This window comes from Triticum dicoccoides, chromosome 7A (genome assembly GCF_002162155.2).
Source record: "Triticum dicoccoides isolate Atlit2015 ecotype Zavitan chromosome 7A, WEW_v2.0, whole genome shotgun sequence".
NCBI classification, from domain to species: Eukaryota; Viridiplantae; Streptophyta; class Magnoliopsida; order Poales; family Poaceae; genus Triticum; species Triticum dicoccoides.
In genome coordinates, this window is record NC_041392.1 from 711916774 (window position 1) to 711935294 (window position 18521).

The 18521-nt window shown below is 45.9% G+C and overlaps 1 protein-coding gene across 1 annotated transcript; it reads left to right on the forward strand.

Annotated features, from left to right (window-relative positions):
- The first annotated feature begins 16644 nt into the window (after nt 1–16644).
- LOC119330585 lies at nt 16645–17314 on the forward strand. The gene has a single exon (XM_037603699.1). The coding sequence runs from the start codon at nt 16899–16901 to the stop codon at nt 17019–17021; it is 123 nt and encodes a 40-aa protein (XP_037459596.1). The 5' UTR covers nt 16645–16898; the 3' UTR covers nt 17022–17314.
- Nucleotides 17315–18521: the final 1207 nt, after the last annotated feature.

Sequence of the window (18521 nt, forward strand, 5' to 3'; positions counted from 1 at the left end):
GTAATGAGTGTGGGTTGTTCGCACTTCTTAACGCCATCGAGTGGAATAGTAGCCAACTGCCCAACTACGACCCCAAGGAAGTACTCAACATTAGGAAGAAGCTAGCATATGATTGGGTCACCAGCGTGCACAACACCGCCCCATGGAGGAAGTTGCTGAGATACGACAAGGACTAGGTCAATACTATTTTTCTTTTTTTCTGCTCCATGGAGGAAGTTGCTGGGTTGCACAATTTGTTTAAGAAGATTTTGTAGTTGCACACTACTAGTAATTCCGTTTGCAACTCAATACCATCACTTTTGTTGATACATTAGGAGCACTGGACATACAATTGTTCAACAACTAAATATTTAACCAGTTGCCAACAAAGGCACAAATAGCAACTTTTGTTTACACAGTGCATGAACTAATTCAAGGAGCATAAATTAGATAAAGAGGAATCATAGATGCTGAATGTGTTCACTTGGTCCCAACATTGCTAAAAAAACATCATTCTTTTTCCTTTTATGTTCCAAAGTTACAAATGAGGAAACAGAATCACAGGAGCCTGAGTGGACACACACCAACAGTGTGCTCTGTAGATTGGCAATTGCTGCATTTGTTTTTCTTCTTTGGGTGTAGCTCCAGCGCCGATTTGTACCGTCGACTCTTTGCCCTACCCTTTGTAGTAGACCTTGGAGGATCCCTGGGCACAAAATCATCAGAAGCTTGTGCAAGGGATGTAGCCTCCAACGGGGTAGTAGGATCGTCACGATCACCTGTGTAATAATCATATAAAAAGTTTAGTATTTTTGTTATTGTGCATCCAGCACTGATGTTCTGTGCAACCACACAACACATTTTTGTGCAACTAACTAGTTGCTGTATGCAAGTTAAGTTGAAAAAAACACCTGTAGTAGCTCGGCCCGTCATGGTACTTGGATTGTAATCGCCTATGGGCAGAACATGAAAAACAAGTTAGATTTTTAGCTTGATCCTCAAACTAACACAGCGCACGCAACTAGGCAGCATGTTTTGTTCAATTGGGCACTATGATATGTGCAACTAAAGTCACACACCCTAGTTTTTGTTTGGAGTCGGTGAAGGTACTTACCTAGGTGATGAGCCCCCTGAGTCCTGCCTGTAGGTCCATTGGGAGTAGCACGCAGGGCACTACTAGTTGGGCCTGGCGGGGGAGGAGGTCTTTGAGGGTTGACATCACCTATAGGCAGAACAGGACAAACAAGTTAGTTGTGTTTATCTTTTGATGCTCGAACTAACACAGCGTGCGCAACTAGGTAGCCTGTTCGGTGCAACTGAGCACCATGATGTGTGCAACTGGAGTTACAGACCTAGTTTGATGGGGAGTTGGGGGTAGGTAATTACCTGGACAATGAGCCCCCTGAGTGCTGCCTGTAGAGCCATTGGGAGGAGCACGCGGGGGAGGAGGTGGAGGAGGATGCCGTGTACAGCCAGAAGGGGGAGGAGGTCCTTGAGGGTTGACATCACCTATATCCAGAACAGGAAAATTAAGTTAGTTGTGTTATCTTTGATGCTTGAACTAACACAATGTGCGCAACTAGGCATCCTGTTCTGTCCAACTGGCTACCATGGTGTGTGCAACTGGGCACAATGATGTGTGCAACTGAAGTTACACACCTAGTTAGATCAGGAGTTGGGGCAGGTAATTACCTGGATGATGAGCCCCTTGATTGCTGCCTGGAGGTGGAGGAGGTCCTCGAGGGTTGCCATCATCTGATGGCCCCGTGGCAGCAGTCAGTTTTTTCTTTTTCTTGAACTTGTTCAGGTGGCCGATCTCGGTACGTGCTGCACGCATATGCTTGTATACAATAGCTTGTGCCGGATCAGAACCACTCGCAAACTTTGCTAGTTTCCGAAAATCGTATATCATGTTCCTCTCCCTTATCTGCTTCTTTGATTGAGGAGGCATTTCATCCGGTTGCTCATAACCAGTCCCTGGCGCACTAGGTACAACAGTAGGTGTCTACCGTCTTAGCAGGTACCTTTCCGGTATGACATCAACTCCAATATGAGTGAACACCTTGAGGATGTGGCAACATAGGATGCCGTCCTTGTCCATTTTATAGCACTCACACAAATAGGAACCCTCCTCCACCCTTGCCCGCACCAACTAGTTTCGAGAACCATATTTGGCAACAAATTCCTGATTCGGTCTGAGCTCAAATATATCAGCACCAACTTGGAATGCATTATAACGTCCAATCAGCTCAAACTCTTCTCTGAAGTTGCGGTAAAGGTCCCTAGTATAGGTTTTGTAACTTGCTTCTCTATTGGGAAGTTGGACTACAACTCAATCTCAAGGTGTTCTGTCCTGTAATCATTGCAGCCTTCCTTGGCAAGGATGTGGTTCTGGATTTTTTTCATATTGCTTGACGAAGTTCAGCATTGACTTGTGTGGGTTCACATATCTTTTCAGGACGGCGTTGAACCCCTCACTACGCTGTGTAGACTGGAGGAAGGGGAAGAACCTGTGTTTGAACTTTGAAGTAGCACGACACCCAAGTTGACCTGTATTCGTACAACTTCTCAAAGTGCGTGTGTGTCATAGCCTCGTACTTCATCATTAACCCAGCCCAATTCTGCTCAAACTCGTCTATAGTGAAGCTGAAGTCAACACACTTGTTGAAATCATCAGAGAGTCCTGGATTCCGGCACAACAGCCAACCAACTTTTTCCTGAGCCTTTTTCATGATGTGCCATCGACAACAACGGTGCATGGTGGTTGGAAAGATGCTCTGTATTGACTGCCTCATCGCACCATCCTGATCGGTGATGAAGTTGTCAGGAGGTTTGCCATCCATAGCCTCTAGGAATGCTCCAAAGACCCAATCAAAGCTCGATGCCAACTCCTGCCTCACAAACGCGCAACCCAGCATGAAAGATTGGCCATGTCGGTTTATTCCTATGAAGGACGTGAACGGCATATTGTACATGTTGGTCATGTAGGTGGTGTCAAACAATATGCAATCGTGGTACGCCTCCGCATAAGCTTTTCGAGCTAAGCCATCAACCCAAAATATATTGACAACTCTGTCCTCTTCATCATATTTCGCCTTATAGAAGAAGTCTGGATCGGTTTTTTGTATATCCTTAAAGTGCGCAATTGTCTCAATCAGATCACCCTCCTTTGTGTCATCTCTACGAAAACTTGTACAAAGATTTGTTATTGCCTTTGGTCCGAACGGCACCATCATCTCAGATCCATAGAACTCTGCCATTACATGCACCATTCGTCCTGCATAATACAAAAACAAACAGTATATCCTTTTTTAGTTGCATGAATGTGCACATCCAGCTGCACAGTAATAGGACATGTGTTGGCACAGAAGATAATCGCAGGAAATGGACACCTAGCTGCACCTTTTAAAATCACTTTGTAGTTTTTGCATACAGGACATTGTGTAGTTGCACAGTAAAGACAATGTAGTTGCACAACAAGCACCAAAAGTGATGTACAAACAGCATGGGAAGTTGGATAGCAGTTGCACAGTTAAGCCATTTTAGTTGCACAGTAGTACCATAACAGTTGCACACTGGACTGCCTAGAGGGAAACTTAATTCTTTAAGGGATATAGAAAACACCACACCTGTAGTCAAGTTGCAGTTATACAAGATGCGCAGAAACTCCTTTTCATCAGGTGAGATGCCTTGGTGGGATCTCAAATATTTGGACAATGAAGGTTTGTTCACGAGCGGATGATTGTGGTCACGAACAAAGTGTGTCACCTCCCATCGCCCATCTACCAGCTTCACCAACATTTTCGCCTTGCATTCAGTCTGCTTTATTGTCTCGCGTTTGCCCTTCTTCTTCTTCTTCTTACTAGTACCAGCCTCCTCTTCAGCAAATATTGGAGGTTCTTCTTTCATCTCCTCATCACTGTCAACAGATTTTGGATCTGGAATAGGGTCCAGGACAGGAGGAGCCTCGGCTCCTCCATCATCAGCTTTGGGCTTCTTGAACTTGTTGCAGCAAAACCGTTGTTTTATCAATTCATTGGTGCGGGGTGTCCGTCTAGAGGTGTTCATCTTGATAGAGAAACCCATCCATAGTGCATAGCTATTGTAGTGATCCTTAGCAATTTGAAGGCTGTCAAACCTCATGCCAACATAGGGTTCCATAGGTTGAGAACCAGCCTCATCCTCTCCTTCTTCTCCTTGCACAGCTCCGTCAACAGCCCCAGCTCCTAGCTCAGTCCTGGTTGGACCAGGAACTGTTGGAAATATGCCCTAGAGGCAATAATAAAATGGTTATTATTATATTTCCTTGTTCATGATAATTGTCTATTGTTCATGCTATAATTGTGTTATCCGGAAATCGTAATACATGTGTGAATATATAGACCACAACATGTCCCTAGTAAGCCTCTAGTTGACTAGCTCGTTGATCAACAGATAGTCATGGTTTACTGACTATGGACATTAGATGTCATTGATAACGGGATCACATCATTAGAAGAATGATGTGATGGACAAGACCCAATCTTAAGCATAGCATAAGATCGTGTAGTTCGTCTGCTAGAGCTTTTCTAATGTCAAGTATCTTTTTCCTTAGACCATGAGATTGTGCAACTCCCGGATACTGTAGGAATACTTTGGGTGTGCCAAACATCACAACATAACTGGGTGACTATAAAGGTGCACTACGGGTATCTCCGAAAGCGTCTGTTGGGTTGGCATGAATCGAGACTGGGATTTGTCACTCCGAATGACGGAGAGGTATCTCTGGGCCCACTAGGTAAAACATCATCGTAATGAGCTCAATGTGACTAAGGGTTGGTCACGGGATGATGTGTTATGGAACGAGTAAAGTGACTTGCCGGTAACGAGATTGAACGAGGTATTGGGATACCGACGATCGAATCTCGGGCAAGTAACGTACCGATTGACAAAGGGAATTGAATACGGGATTGATTGAATCCTCGACATCGTGGTTCATCCAATAAGATCATCGTGGAATATGTGGGAGCCAACATGGGTATCCAGATGCCGTTGTTGGCTATTGGCCGGAGAGTTGTCTCGGTCATGTCTGCATGGTTCCCGAACCCGTAGGGTCTACACACTTAAGGTTCGGTGACGGTAGGGTTGTAGAGATATTAGTATGTGGTAACCCGAAAGTTGTTCGGAGTCCTGGATGAGATCCCGGACATCACGAGGAGTTTCGGAATGGTCCGAAGGTAAAGATTTATATATAGGAAGTCCAGTTTTGGCCACCGGGAAAGTTTCAGGGGTCACCGGTATTGTACCGGGACCACCGGAAGGGTCCCGGGGGTCCACCAGGTGGGGCTACCTATCCCGGAGGGCCCCATGGGCTGAAGTGGGAAGGGAACCAGCCCCTAGTGGGCTGGTGCGCCCCCCATGGGCCTCCTCCTGCGCCTAGGGTTAGAAACCCTAGGGGTGGGGGCGCCTCCACCTGGCTTGGGGGCCAAGCCACCCCTTGGCCGCCGCCCCCCCATCTAGATGGGATCTAGAGGGGCCGGCGCCTCCCTGGCCCCTATATATAGTGGAGGGGAGGGAGGGCAGCCGCACCCCAAGTCCCCGGCGCCTCCCTCTCCCCCCGTGACACCTCTCCCTCTCGTTGGTGCTTGGCGAAGCCCTGCCAAGATCCCGCTGCTTCCATCACCACGCCATCGTGCTGCTGGATCTCCATCAACCTATCCTCTCCCCTTGCTGGATCAAGAAGGAGGAGACGTCTCTCCCAACCGTACGTGTGTTGAACGCGGAGGTGCCGTCCGTTCGGCGCTCGGTCATCGGTGATTTGGATCACGACGAGTACGACTCCATCAACCCCGTTCTCTTGAACGCTTCCGCTCGCGATCTACAAGGGTATGTAGATGCACTCCCCTCTCCCTCGTTGCTAGATGACTCCATAGATTGATCTTGGTGATGCGTAGGAAATTTTAAAATTCTGCTACGTTCCCCAACAGTGGCATCATGAGCTAGGTCTATGCGTAGTTTCTATGCACGAGTAGAACACAAGTTGTTGTGGGCGTTGATTTTGTCAATTTACTTGCCGTTACTAGTCTTATCTTAATTCGGCGGCATTGTGGGATGAAGCGGCCCGGACCGACCTTACACGTACGCTTACGTGAGACTGGTTCCACCGACTGACATGCACTAGTTGCATAAGGTGGCTAGCGGGTGTCTGTCTCTCCCACTTTAGTCGGATCGGATTCGATGAAAAGGGTCCTTATGAAGGGTAAATAGAAATTGGCATATCACGTTGTGGTTTTGGCGTAGGTAAGAAACGTTCTTGCTAGAAACCTATAACAGCCACGTAAAAACTTGCAACAACAATTAGAGGACGTCTAACTTGTTTTTGCAGCATGTGCCATGTGATGTGATATAGCCAAAAGGATGTGATGAATGATATATGTGATGTATGAGATTGATCATGTTCTTGTAATAGGAATCACGACTTGCATGTCGATGAGTATGACAACCGGAAGGAGCCATAGGAGTTGTCTTAATTTATTTATGACCTGCGTGTCAACATAAACGTCATGTAATTAATTTACTTTATCACTAACCGTTAGCCATAGTAGTAGAAGTAATAGTTGACGAGACAACTTCATGAAGACACGATGATGGAGATCATGGTGTCATGCCGGTGACGACGATGATCATGGCGCCCCGAAGATGGAGATCAAAAGGAGCAAAATGATATTGGCCATATCATGTCACTATTTGATTGCATGTGATGTTTATCATGTTTTACATCTTATTTGCTTAGAATGACGGTAGCATAAATAAGATGATCCCTCGCAATAATTTCAAGAAAGTGTTCCCCCTAACTGTGCACCGTTGCTAAGGTCCGTTGTTCCAAAGCACCATGTGATGATCGGGTGTGATAGGTTCTAATGTTCGCATACAACGGGTGTAAGCCAGATTTACACACGCAATACAGTTAGGTTGACTTGACGAGCCTAGCATGTACAGACATGGCCTCGGAACACGGAAGACTGAAAGGTCGAACATGAGTCGTATAGAAGATATGATCAACATGAAAATGTTCACCGATGATGACTAGTCCGTCTCACGTGATGATCGGACACGGCCTAGTTGACTCGGATCATGTATCACTTAGATGACTAGAGGGATGTCTATCTGAGTGGGAGTTCATTAATAATTTGATTAGATGAACTTAATTATCATGAAGATAGTCTAAAATCTTTGCAATATGTCTTGTAGATCAAATGGCCCACACTAATGTTGCCCTCAACTTCAACGCGTTCCTAGAGAAAACCAAGCTGAAAGACGATGGCAGCAACTACACGGACTAGGTCCGTAACCTGAGGATTATCCTCATAGCTGCCAGGAAAGCATATGTCCTTGATGCACCGCTAGGTGAAGCACTTGTTTTCCCTGCAGAACAAGACGTTATGAACGCTTGGCAGACACGTAGTGATGATTACTCCCTGGTTCAGTGCGGCATGCTTTACAGCTTAGAACCGGGCTCCAAAAGCGTTTTGAGCAACACAGAGCATATGAGATGTTCCAAGAGCTGAAAATGGTTTTCCAAGCTCACGCCCGGGTCGAGAGATATGAAGTCTCCGAAAAGTTCTACAGTTGTAAGATGGAGGAGAACAGTTCTGTCAACGAGCACATACTTAAAATGTCTGGGCTGCATAACCGCTTGTCTCAGCTGGGAGTTAATCTCCCGGATGATGCGGTCGTTGACAGAATCCTTCAGTCGCTCCCACCTAGCTACAAGAGCTTTGTGATGAACTTCAATATGCAGGGGATGGAAAAGACCATTCCCGAGGTATATTCAATGCTGAAATCAGCGGAGGTGGAAATCAAAAAGGAACATCAAGTGTTGATGGTGAATAAAACCACTAAGTTCAAGAAAGGCAAGGTAAAAAGAACTTCAAGAAGGACGGCAAGGGAGTTGCCGCGCCCAGTAAGCAAGCTGCCGGGGAGAAGTCAAAGAATGGACCCAAGCCTGAGACTGTGTGCTTTTATTGCAAGGGAAATAGTCACTGGAAGCGGAACTGCCCCAAGTACTTAGCGGAAAAGAAGGCCGGCAATACCAAAGGTATATGTGATATACATGTTATTGATGTGTACCTTACCAGCGCTCGTAGTAGCTCCTGGGTATTTGATACCGGTGCAGTTGCTCATATTTGTAACTCAAAACAGGAACTGCGGAATAAACGGAGACTGGCAAAGGACGAGGTGGCGATGCGCGTTGGGAATGGTTCCAAGGTCGATGTGATCGCCGTCGGCATGCTACCTCTGCATTTACCTATGGGATTAGTTTTAAACCTCAATAATTGTTATTTAGTACCAGCTTTGAGCATGAACATTGTATCTGGATCTCGTTTAATGCGAGATGGCTACTCATTTAAATCTGAGAATAATGGTTGTTCTATTTATATGAGAGACATGTTTTATGGTCATGCCCCGATGGTCAATGGTTTATTCTTATTTAATCTTGAACGTGATGTTACACACAGTCATAGTGTGAATGCCAAAAGATGTAAGGTTGATAATGATAGTCCCACATACTTGTGGCACTGCCGCCTTGGTCACATTGGTGTCAAACGCATGAAGATACTCCATGCAGATGGACTTTTGGAGTCTCTTGATTATGAATCATTTGACACGTGCGAACCATGCCTCATGGGTAAAATGACCAAGACTCCGTTCTCCGAAAGAATGGAGCGAGCAACCAACTTATTGGAAATCATAATACTGATGTGTGCGGTCCAATGAGCGTTGAGGCTCGCGGTGGCTATCATTATGTCCTCACCCTCACTGATGACTTAAGTAGATATGGGTATGTCTACTTAATGAAACACAAGTCTGAGACCTTTAAAAAGTTCAAGGAATTTCAGAGTGAGGTTGAGAATCAACGTGACAGGAAAATCAAGTTCTTACGATCAGATCGTGGGGGAGAATATTTGAGTCACAAATTTGGCACACACTTAAGGAAATATGGAATAGTTTCACAACTCACGCCGCCTGGAACACCACAGCGTAATGGTGTGTCCGAACGTCGTAATCGCACCATATTGGATATGGTACGATCTATGATGTCTTTTACTGATCCACCGCTATCATTTTGGGGTTATGCTATAGAGACTGCCGCATTCACTTTAAATAGGGCTCCGTCGAAATCCGTTGAGACGACATCGTATGAACTGTGGTTTGGCAAGAAACCTAAGCTGTCATTTCTGAAAGTTTGGGGATGCGATGCTTATGTCAAGAAACTTCAACCTGAAAAGCTCGAACCCAAATCGGAAAAATGCGTCTTCATAGGATACCCTAAAGAAACTATTGGGTATACCTTCTATCTTAGATCCGAAGGCAAGACCTTTGTTGCCAAGAATGGATCCTTTCTAGAGAAAGAATTTCTCTCGAAAGAAGTAAGTGGGAGGAAAGTAGAACTTGATGAAGTATTGCCTCTTGAACCGGAGAGTGGCGCAGCTCAAGAAATTGTTTCTGAGGTGTCTGCACCGACTAGGGAGGAAGTTAATGATGATGATCATGAAACTTCAGATCAAGTTGCTACTGAACTTCGAAGGTCCACAAGGACGCGTTCCGCACCAGAGTGGTATGGCAACCCTATCCTGGAAATCATGTTGTTAGACAATGGTGAACCTTCAAACTATGAAGAAGCAATGGCGGGCCCAGATTTCGACAAATGGCTGGAAGCCATGAAATCCGAGATAGGATCCATGTATGAAAACGAAGTATGGACTTTGACTGACTTGCCCGATGATCGGCGAGCCATAGAAAATAAATGGATCTTTAAGAAGACAGACGCGGATGGTAATGTGACCATCTATAAAGCTCGGCTTGTCGCTAAGGGTTATCGACAAGTTCAAGGGGTTGACTATGATGAGACTTTCTCACCCGTAGCGAAGCTGAAGTCCGTCCGAATCATGTTAGCAATTGCCGCATTCTATGATTATGAGATATGGCAAATGGACGTCAAAACGGCATTCCTTAATGGTTTCCTTAAGGAAGAATTGTATATGATGCAGCCGGAAAGTTTTGTCGATCCTAAGAATGCTGACAAGGTGTGCAAGCTCCAACGCTCAATCTATGGGCTGGTGCAAGCATCTCGGAGTTGGAACATTTGATTTGATGAGATGATCAAAGCATTTGGGTTTACGCAGACTTATGGAGAAGCCTGTGTCTACAAGAAAGTGAGTGGGAGCTCAGTAGCATTTCTCATATTATATGTGGATGACATACTATTGATGGGAAATGATATAGAATTCTTGGAAAGCATAAAGGCCTACTTGAACAAGTGTTTTTCAATGAAGGACCTTGGAGAAGCTGCTTATATATTAGGCATCAAGATCTATAGAGATAGATCGAGACACCTCATTGGTCTTTCACAAAGTACGTACCTTGACAAGATATTAAAGAAGTTCAATATGGATCAGTCCAAGAAGGGGTTCTTGCCTGTATTGCAAGGTATGAGATTGAGCACGGCTCAATACCCGACCACGGCATAAGATAGAGAAAAGATGAGTGTCGTCCCCTATGCCTCGGCCATAGGGTCTATCATGTATGCCATGCCGTGTACCAGACCTGATGTAAACCTTGCCGTAAGTTTGGTAGGAAGGTACCAAAGTAATCCCGGCATGGAACATTGGACAGCGGTCAAGAATATCCTGAAGTACCTGAAAAGGACTAAGGATATGTTTCTCGTCTATGGAGGTGACGAAGAGCTCGTCGTAAAGGGTTACGTCGATGCTAGCTTCGACACAGATCTGGATGACTCTAAGTCATAAACCGGATACGTGTATATTTTGAATGGTGGGGCAGTCAGCTGGTGCAGTTGCAAGCAAAGCGTCGTGGCGGGATCTACATGTGAAGCGGAGTACATGGCAGCCTCAGAGGCAGCACAAGAAGCAATCTAGGTGAAGGAGGTCATTACCGACCTAGGAGTTATTCCCAATGTGTCGGGCCCGATGACTCTCTTCTGTGACAACACTGGAGCTATTGCCCTTTCCAAGGAGCCCAGGTTTCACAGGAAGACCAGGCATATCAAGCGTCGCTTCAACTCCATTCGTGAAAATGTTCAAAATGGAGACATAGATATTTGTAAAGTGCATACGGACCTGAATGTGGCAGATCCGTTGACTAAGCCTCTTCCTCGAGCAAAACATGATCAACACCAGAACTCTATGGGTGTTCGATTCATCACAATGTAACTAGATTATTGACTCTAGTGCAAGTGGGAGACTGTTGGAAATATGCCCTAGAGGCAATAATAAAATGGTTATTATTATATTTCCTTGTTCATGATAATTTTCTACTGTTCATGCTATAATTGTGTTATCCGGAAATCGTAATACATGTGTGAATATATAGACCACAACATGTCCCTAGTAAGCCTCTAGTTGACTACCTCGTTGATCAACAGATAGTCATAGTTTCCTGACTATGGACATTAGATCTCATTGATAACGGGATCACATCATTAGAAGAATGATGTGATGGACAAGACCCAATCTTAAGCATAGCACAAGATCGTGTAGTTCGTCTGCTAGAGCTTTTCTAATGTCAAGTATCTTTTTCCTTAGACCATGAGATTGTGCAACTCCCGGATACTGTAGGAATACTTTGGGTGTGCCAAACGTCACAACGTAACTGGGTGACTATAAAGGTGCACTACGGGTATCTCCGAAAGCGTCTGCTGGGTTGGCATGAATCGAGACTGGGATTTGTCACTCCGCATGACGGAGAGGTATCTCTGGGCCCACTCGGTAAAACATCATCGTAATGAGCTCAATGTGACTAAGGGTTGGTCACGGGATGATGTGTTACGGAACGAGTAAAGTGACTTGCCGGTAACGAGATTGAACGAGGTATTGGGATACCGACGAGCGAATGTCGGGCAAGTAACATACTGATTAACAAAGGGAATTGAATACGGGATTGATTGAATCCTCGACATCGTGGTTCATCCGATGAGATCATCGTGGAATATGTGGGAGCCAACATGGGTATCCAGATCCCGATGTTGGCTATTGGTCGGAGAGTTGTCTCGGTCATGTCTGCATGGTTCTCGAACCCGTAGGGTCTACACACTTAAGGTTCGGTGACGCTAGGGTTGTAGAGATATTAGTATGCGGTAACCCGAAAGTTGTTCGGAGTCCCGGATGAGATCCCGGACGTCATGAGGAGTTCCGGAATGGTCCGGAGGTAAAGATTTATATATAGGAAGTCCAGTTTTGGCCACCGGGGGGGTCACCGGTATTGTACCGGAACCACTGGAAGGGTCCCGGGGGTCCACCGGGTGGGGCCACCTATCCCGGAGGGCCCCATGGGCTGAAGTGGGAAGGGAACCAGCCCCTGGTGGGCTGGTGCGCCCCCATGGGCCTCCTCCTGCGCCTAGGGTTAGAAACCCTAGGGGTGGGGGCGCCTCCACCTGGCTTGGGGGCCAAGCCACCCCTTGGCCGCCGCCCCCCCATCTAGAGGGGCCGGTGCCCCCCTGACCCCTATATATAGTGGAGGGGAGGGAGGGCAGCCGCACCCCAAGTCCCTGGCGCCTTCCTCTCCCCCCGTGACACCTCTCCCTCTCGTTGGTGCTTGGCGAAGCCCTGCCAAGATCCCGCTGCTTCCACCACCACGCCATCGTGCTGCTGGATCTCCATCAACCTCTCCTCTCCTCTTGCTGGATTAAGAAGGAGGAGACGTCTCTCCCAACCGTACGTGTATTGAACGCGGAGGTGCAGTCCGTTCGGCGCTCGGTCATCGGTGATTTGGATCACGACGAGTATGACTCCATCAACCCCGTTCTCTTGAACGCTTCCGTTCGCGATCTACAAGGGTATGTAGATGCACTCCCCTATCCCTCGTTGCTAGATGACTCCATAGATTGATCTTGGTGATGCGTAGAAATTTTAAAATTCTGCTACGTTCCCCAACAGGAACATTTGCCTCGGTTCCCGTGTGATCAAGAGTATGACTCTCTGACTACAAAGACACCATTACAGGGGCACCACGGGCTAATGACTGACCTGCCACATCGTCATGGCTCGTAGGGTTACCATCACGACTTGCCTGCGTGTAGTAAACAGATCGACCACTTTCTGCCCAATTTCCTTGTTGTATGTTGGGTTGCTGCTGATCCATATCATGAGGAAGCTCATTGAGATCAGGGCGCAACTCATTGAGATCAAGCATTTTTTTCCTTTTTTTGGATGCTGCCACACACTCCCTGCACATATATAAAAGAAGAAATTGATGTCATCAGTTGGTAACCACAGAAAAGAGTGTTTCAAACAACCTAAAAATTTAGTAAATAGGCAGTTGCACACCATTTTGTGATATTCTTAGTTCCAAAAGCAACATGACTGTAGCATAATCTTTATTATAATAGTTATGAATTTTTTTGTTTGCACAGAGTTGTTATATTAGTTGCACAGTTTGCAGTAAATAGCTGGCAAGAGCATGACTTCTTTTTACTACAGAGTTTTCTGACTTTTTCCTTTTTGTTTTGTTGCAATGATCTGTAGGTTTCCGTTTCGCAAGGAGCTCTTTTCATATTTTTCTGCACGTAATTGGATGTTACATTTGATAAGGAAAATCCAGGTGAAAGAAGAAAGAAGAATTGGAGGACAGATTATAGTTATATGTTTTTCATAGCCGTTTATGTTTCTAGTTCTGGTATATTTGAACATATTAATATGGTTTGCAATAGGTGTGGGACCAAAATATATGTGTGAGACAAGATTATATGTGTGAATATGTTAATATGGTATGTGGCTTCATTAGCCATGGACAAAAATTCTTGTGTTTTTGCTGTTGCACTACAGATTTCTGGTTTTCGCTAGAATAGACATCTCAATTGCGAGGATGCATTTTTCCACTTGGCCAGCATACATATTCAGTTGGACATTCAATGTTTTTAGTTGGCTAGAATAGATGTCTCAGCTGGCCAGGTTGCATTTATTTCAGTTTTTGGCCAACATGCATGTTCAGTTGGACAGTTAATGCATTCAGTTGGCTAGAATAGATGTCTCAGTTGGCCAGGATACATTTTCTCAGTTTTTGGCCAACATGCATGTTTAGTTGGCCAGAAAACATGTTTTTTATTTGCACATATACTACAGTTTTTCTAAAGTGTTCACTCACAAACATCTATTGCCAAATATACATGTTTAGTTGGCCAGAATACATGTTTAGTTGGCCAGGATACATGTTCTTTAGTTGGCCAGAAAACACGTAAGGTACAATGCATGTTTTAGTTTTGGCTAGCATGCATGCCGAGTTGCCAGAATATAGGTTCAGTTGGTTGGGATGCATGTTCAGTTGCACATTTATGAATTTTTCGTTGCATATCTATTGGGCAGTCAATTTTTGTTCATTTTGCAAACAATAGCTACAAGTTGGTAGAATGCATGTTTAGTTTTTGGCTACAATGCTTTGTTGAGTTGGCTTTAATCATGTTTTAATTGGCCAGAGAACTTATTTTTAGTTGGCTTGTTTAACACATTCAGGTGGTAGAAAATTGTATGGCATGCATCAAGTAGTTTTTGGCTTGTTTAACACATCCAGCAGTAACATCAAGTAGGCTGGTGTGATGTGCCAGATTCACCTCTTTTTTGAAGCAGCTTCTCCTTGGATTTGTCCTAGATCTATGGAGAAGGGGGTTTATATATGCCTATGCAGTAGAAGAAAGGGGGAAGTGAAGAGGGGCAGAGGGGGCTTACCTACTTGATCTTACTGCCTGGTATGGCTCTGATCACCCTGCCCTTAGATCTTCTTTTTTGAAGCAGCTCCTTCTACTTTGGGGCTTCCATGGCGGCTGTGTAGGAGGAGGAAGAAGGGCTGGGGGCGATTCTGTTGGATCTGCTTCTGGCGTGGAGAAGAAGAAGAAGGCAGCGTGGGAGGGGCTGAGGCGTGGGGGCGAGCGGGGCGTGGGTGCGAGCTGGGGACAGCTGGCCACATGGGGCGGTTTCTGTTGACGGCCGCTCGATCGGTTTGTTTTGGTGGCCAGTCGATCGGTCGGGTAGGTGGCCTTTCTATTCTGTTTCGCGGAGGATAAGGAGTCTCCCTTTTCAACCGGCCGTTCGGTTGCATTAGTGGGCAGCCGGTCGCCTACTAGACGCGTCCAACTAAAAATCTCCGGCCACGTCGTGCCCACATGCAGCACCGCCTGGACTCTTGACTGGAATCGTTTTAACAGTCATGGAAGTTGATAGATTTGACAATCGACCAATCGAAGAAAGCAAAGATGGTGCTCTCACGCGTGTGCACACCCACCATGCATCCAGGCCGACAGGCGCATATGCACCCACGGCCCCCAACCCCAAGTGGGTTAGCACTACCTCATTAACGTCTGCTGAGAGAGAATCGATGGACTGTCAGAATAGGAAAATGACTGAACGACTACCAGTCGGTCATTAGCACCCCGGCCGGCCGCGACACTCTCTTAACGACTTGTCTTCACGAAAGCACGTGCCAATAATGAAGCTATCGTATAGAGCACCTCTGATCTCACTAGTCGCTAATGAGATCCTGGTGTCTCGTTAATCAACGAAAGCCTTTCTCAAGTCTCAGGCGCGCCTGATCCTGCACGCTAATTGAAAAGATCCTGGTACCTTGACGCAAATTGGTGCTAAAAATAAAATAAAAAAGAATGAAGGAGTATCTGCGCACTACATAAACTGGTGTCATGGGACATGTCTAAGTATATATTTTTCACGGCGTTGACGGTTGTGAAGAGAGTCATGGTGGCTACGACCGGAGACCTATAACGGCGAAGAGGAGTTTTGGTTGCATTGAAAACAAGGAGCCGCGATCTCCGAGGTGAAAGCCCAAAGTATGATCTTCATTGGTTGTACTTGGCAATGGTCTTGCAAAGACATTGTTTTTGGGATTTCAGACCCTCTCCAGGATGGAAAATTTCAAGACCTTGATCGGACGACGACAACTGTGCATTGTTTCCCTCTTGAAGGCGTTGCATTTGGAGAACCCTTCCTGTAGTCCGAGTGTTGTCTTTGGTGATGGTTAGAGTCTTGATTTTGCGAGTGTTTCATCACCGCGACAGGGTATTTGTTTTTATGTTTCTCTATTTTTTTCCTTGGCTAGGTGCATCATTGATGTCTTTCGATATCCTATTGATGCAGAGTCTGGGTGTAATTGGTACTATGTTCGTGATATTAATATATTCTCTTTATCAAAAATTCTGCGTGCAGTGTAAACATTCCCCACTCCGGCGGTTTGCTGCGCTGGACTCGACTAGTGGGGAGTGCCAAACAGTAAAGAGAACGGTGACAGGCCCTAGTCGGGGAGTCCAGAAACAGAAACAGTAGAAAGAAGAGGAAGAAAACGGTGAGCCCTAGTCGAGTCACGAACCACCATGGGAACAAAGACAGAGGAGGCGGTGGCCTGTCCTGTGTCCTCTACTGACCTTGACCTGGAGCGCACGAGAGGGCGTGCGTGCGTGCGTGCGTGGGCATGGCAGCGACCCTTCACCGCCGTGCCCCCGACACATTTTCCACCGGGGCCAGGGCAGCGCGCGCACGCACGCGCACACGGCGCTCTCCTCTGACGACGGCCGAACCACCCTGCCCGGCGGTCCGGGGGGCAGCAGGAATCCGCGCCGCGCTGTCCGCCTCGCTGCCTGCCGCTGCACGCCCATGCTCGCCCGCATTATCAATTGCTATCTTCTTCCACCCTCGTCCATCTCCCTCACCTTCAACCCTACTACTAGCTGGCTCGTGTGTGCCATCCGGATCTGGATCTAGCCTCCTCCCCCGTCCCTATATATAAGCCCACCCTCGTGCCGTGTTCCGCCGTGCCGAGAAGAAACCATTAGCCAGAGTCAGAGTTCAGCAACACTCCTTCACTAAACCTTGCTCACTTCCAACGATCATTAGCCAGAGTGAGAGAGTGTTGAAGAAAAGATGAAGCTTATGGGGAGGAGCCAGAGGAGAGGAGGAGGCTTGAGCAAGACCTTGAAGCAGCACAAGGCCAGGCTCTACATCATCAAGCGCTGCGTCGTCATGCTCCTGCGGTGGCACGACTGACTCCCTCCCTCCCTCCTTCCATTCCATGGATGGTGTTTGAAGCGAAGATTTCTTTTTCTGATTCTGAATCTGTGATTTGATCGTGCTGTGCCAGAATGGTGTCGGCCGGCGAAGGTTGTACATACAAAAGAGGCCAGCTAATTATAGAAGTAGAAGTAGCAGCAAAGCAATAGGGCTAGGATATAGCGTTCGTTGATTCACCACATCCAGTCCCAGCAAGTGTGTCCCATTGTACTCTTCTTGCATCACTGAAGAATATACTGGGCTGAAAGAGAAGGAATAATCACTGGATCCATCGCTTGTCCCCGTGTCTCGTACCAAAACTTGTGTGATGCAACTGCTATTATTAACCACCACCAGGGCCTCCGATCCGTTGTCGCGCCACCGTCCCACGCTAGATTTGCTGCCTCCGCCACCCTCACCGTCGTCCCAGTCCCACACGGGAGCGCGCCCCTTCTTCTCTCCCCCCTCATCTCGCGCTAGGTCGCAGCAAGGAGAGGGGGCCGAAGAGCAAGTCGCCGGAGAGGAGAAGCAAGGCGGTCCAGGCCACGCAGCAGCCGGCCTCCTCGACTCCGATCGGTGTCCGGCCGAGTCCTACTCTACCAGCCTGCCATTCTCCTCTCCCATGTGTGAGTGGGCCTGCCGGGAGGGGAACAAGACCAAGTGAGTGAGTGATCTTCGTGTGATGTTAGGATGCATTATAAAAAAAAAACGTTCGTGTCTTAAAAAGCGTTCATCGATTCAAAACATGTTCATGACTTAAAAAATAAAAGTTCGTGTCTTAAAAAATGTTCGCGAATTTTCGGAAAATATGCAAAACATTGTTTGGGAATTACAGAAAATTATTTCAAATTTTTTTAAAAATGTTCGCAGATTCAAAAAATATTTATGAATTCAAAAAACGGTCATTGAAAACAAAAAATGCTTCTGAATTTCAGAAAATGTCCGCCTATGCAAAAAAAAACATGTTCACAATTTATAAATATTTTCCGTAAAAAAACATGCTACTGATAACTAAACAGAAACAAAAAGAATATGCCAAAAAAAACTAAATAAAACAATTTAAAGCAATTAAAATTAAAAGAAATAGCACAAAACCTATAAAACACTAAAACAGAACTGTTTTCATGAAAACCTAATTTTAAATAATCCTAAAATTCACCAATTAATTACTACTGATAAACAAAGTCACAAAGAACCAGTAGCAAAAAGAACCATCTACAAAGAATACTCCTAGCTCAAATTATAGGCAATCAAGTGATTTGAGCAAATTCATAAAAATTCAAATTCAAACTTTTAAATCTAGTCAAACTTGATATCTACAGAAACTTCATAAAATTTCTAATCTAATGCAAAAAGAATCAAATTAAAATACTAAAAATCCTAATTGATATGAATGTTCTAAAACGGTAGAGCCAGTGTTGGCCGAAGAGGGACTTTTCGGCCAACCGCTGGCCAAAAAGTCCCTTTTCGGCCAACAGGAGGCCGACAAGGTGATAC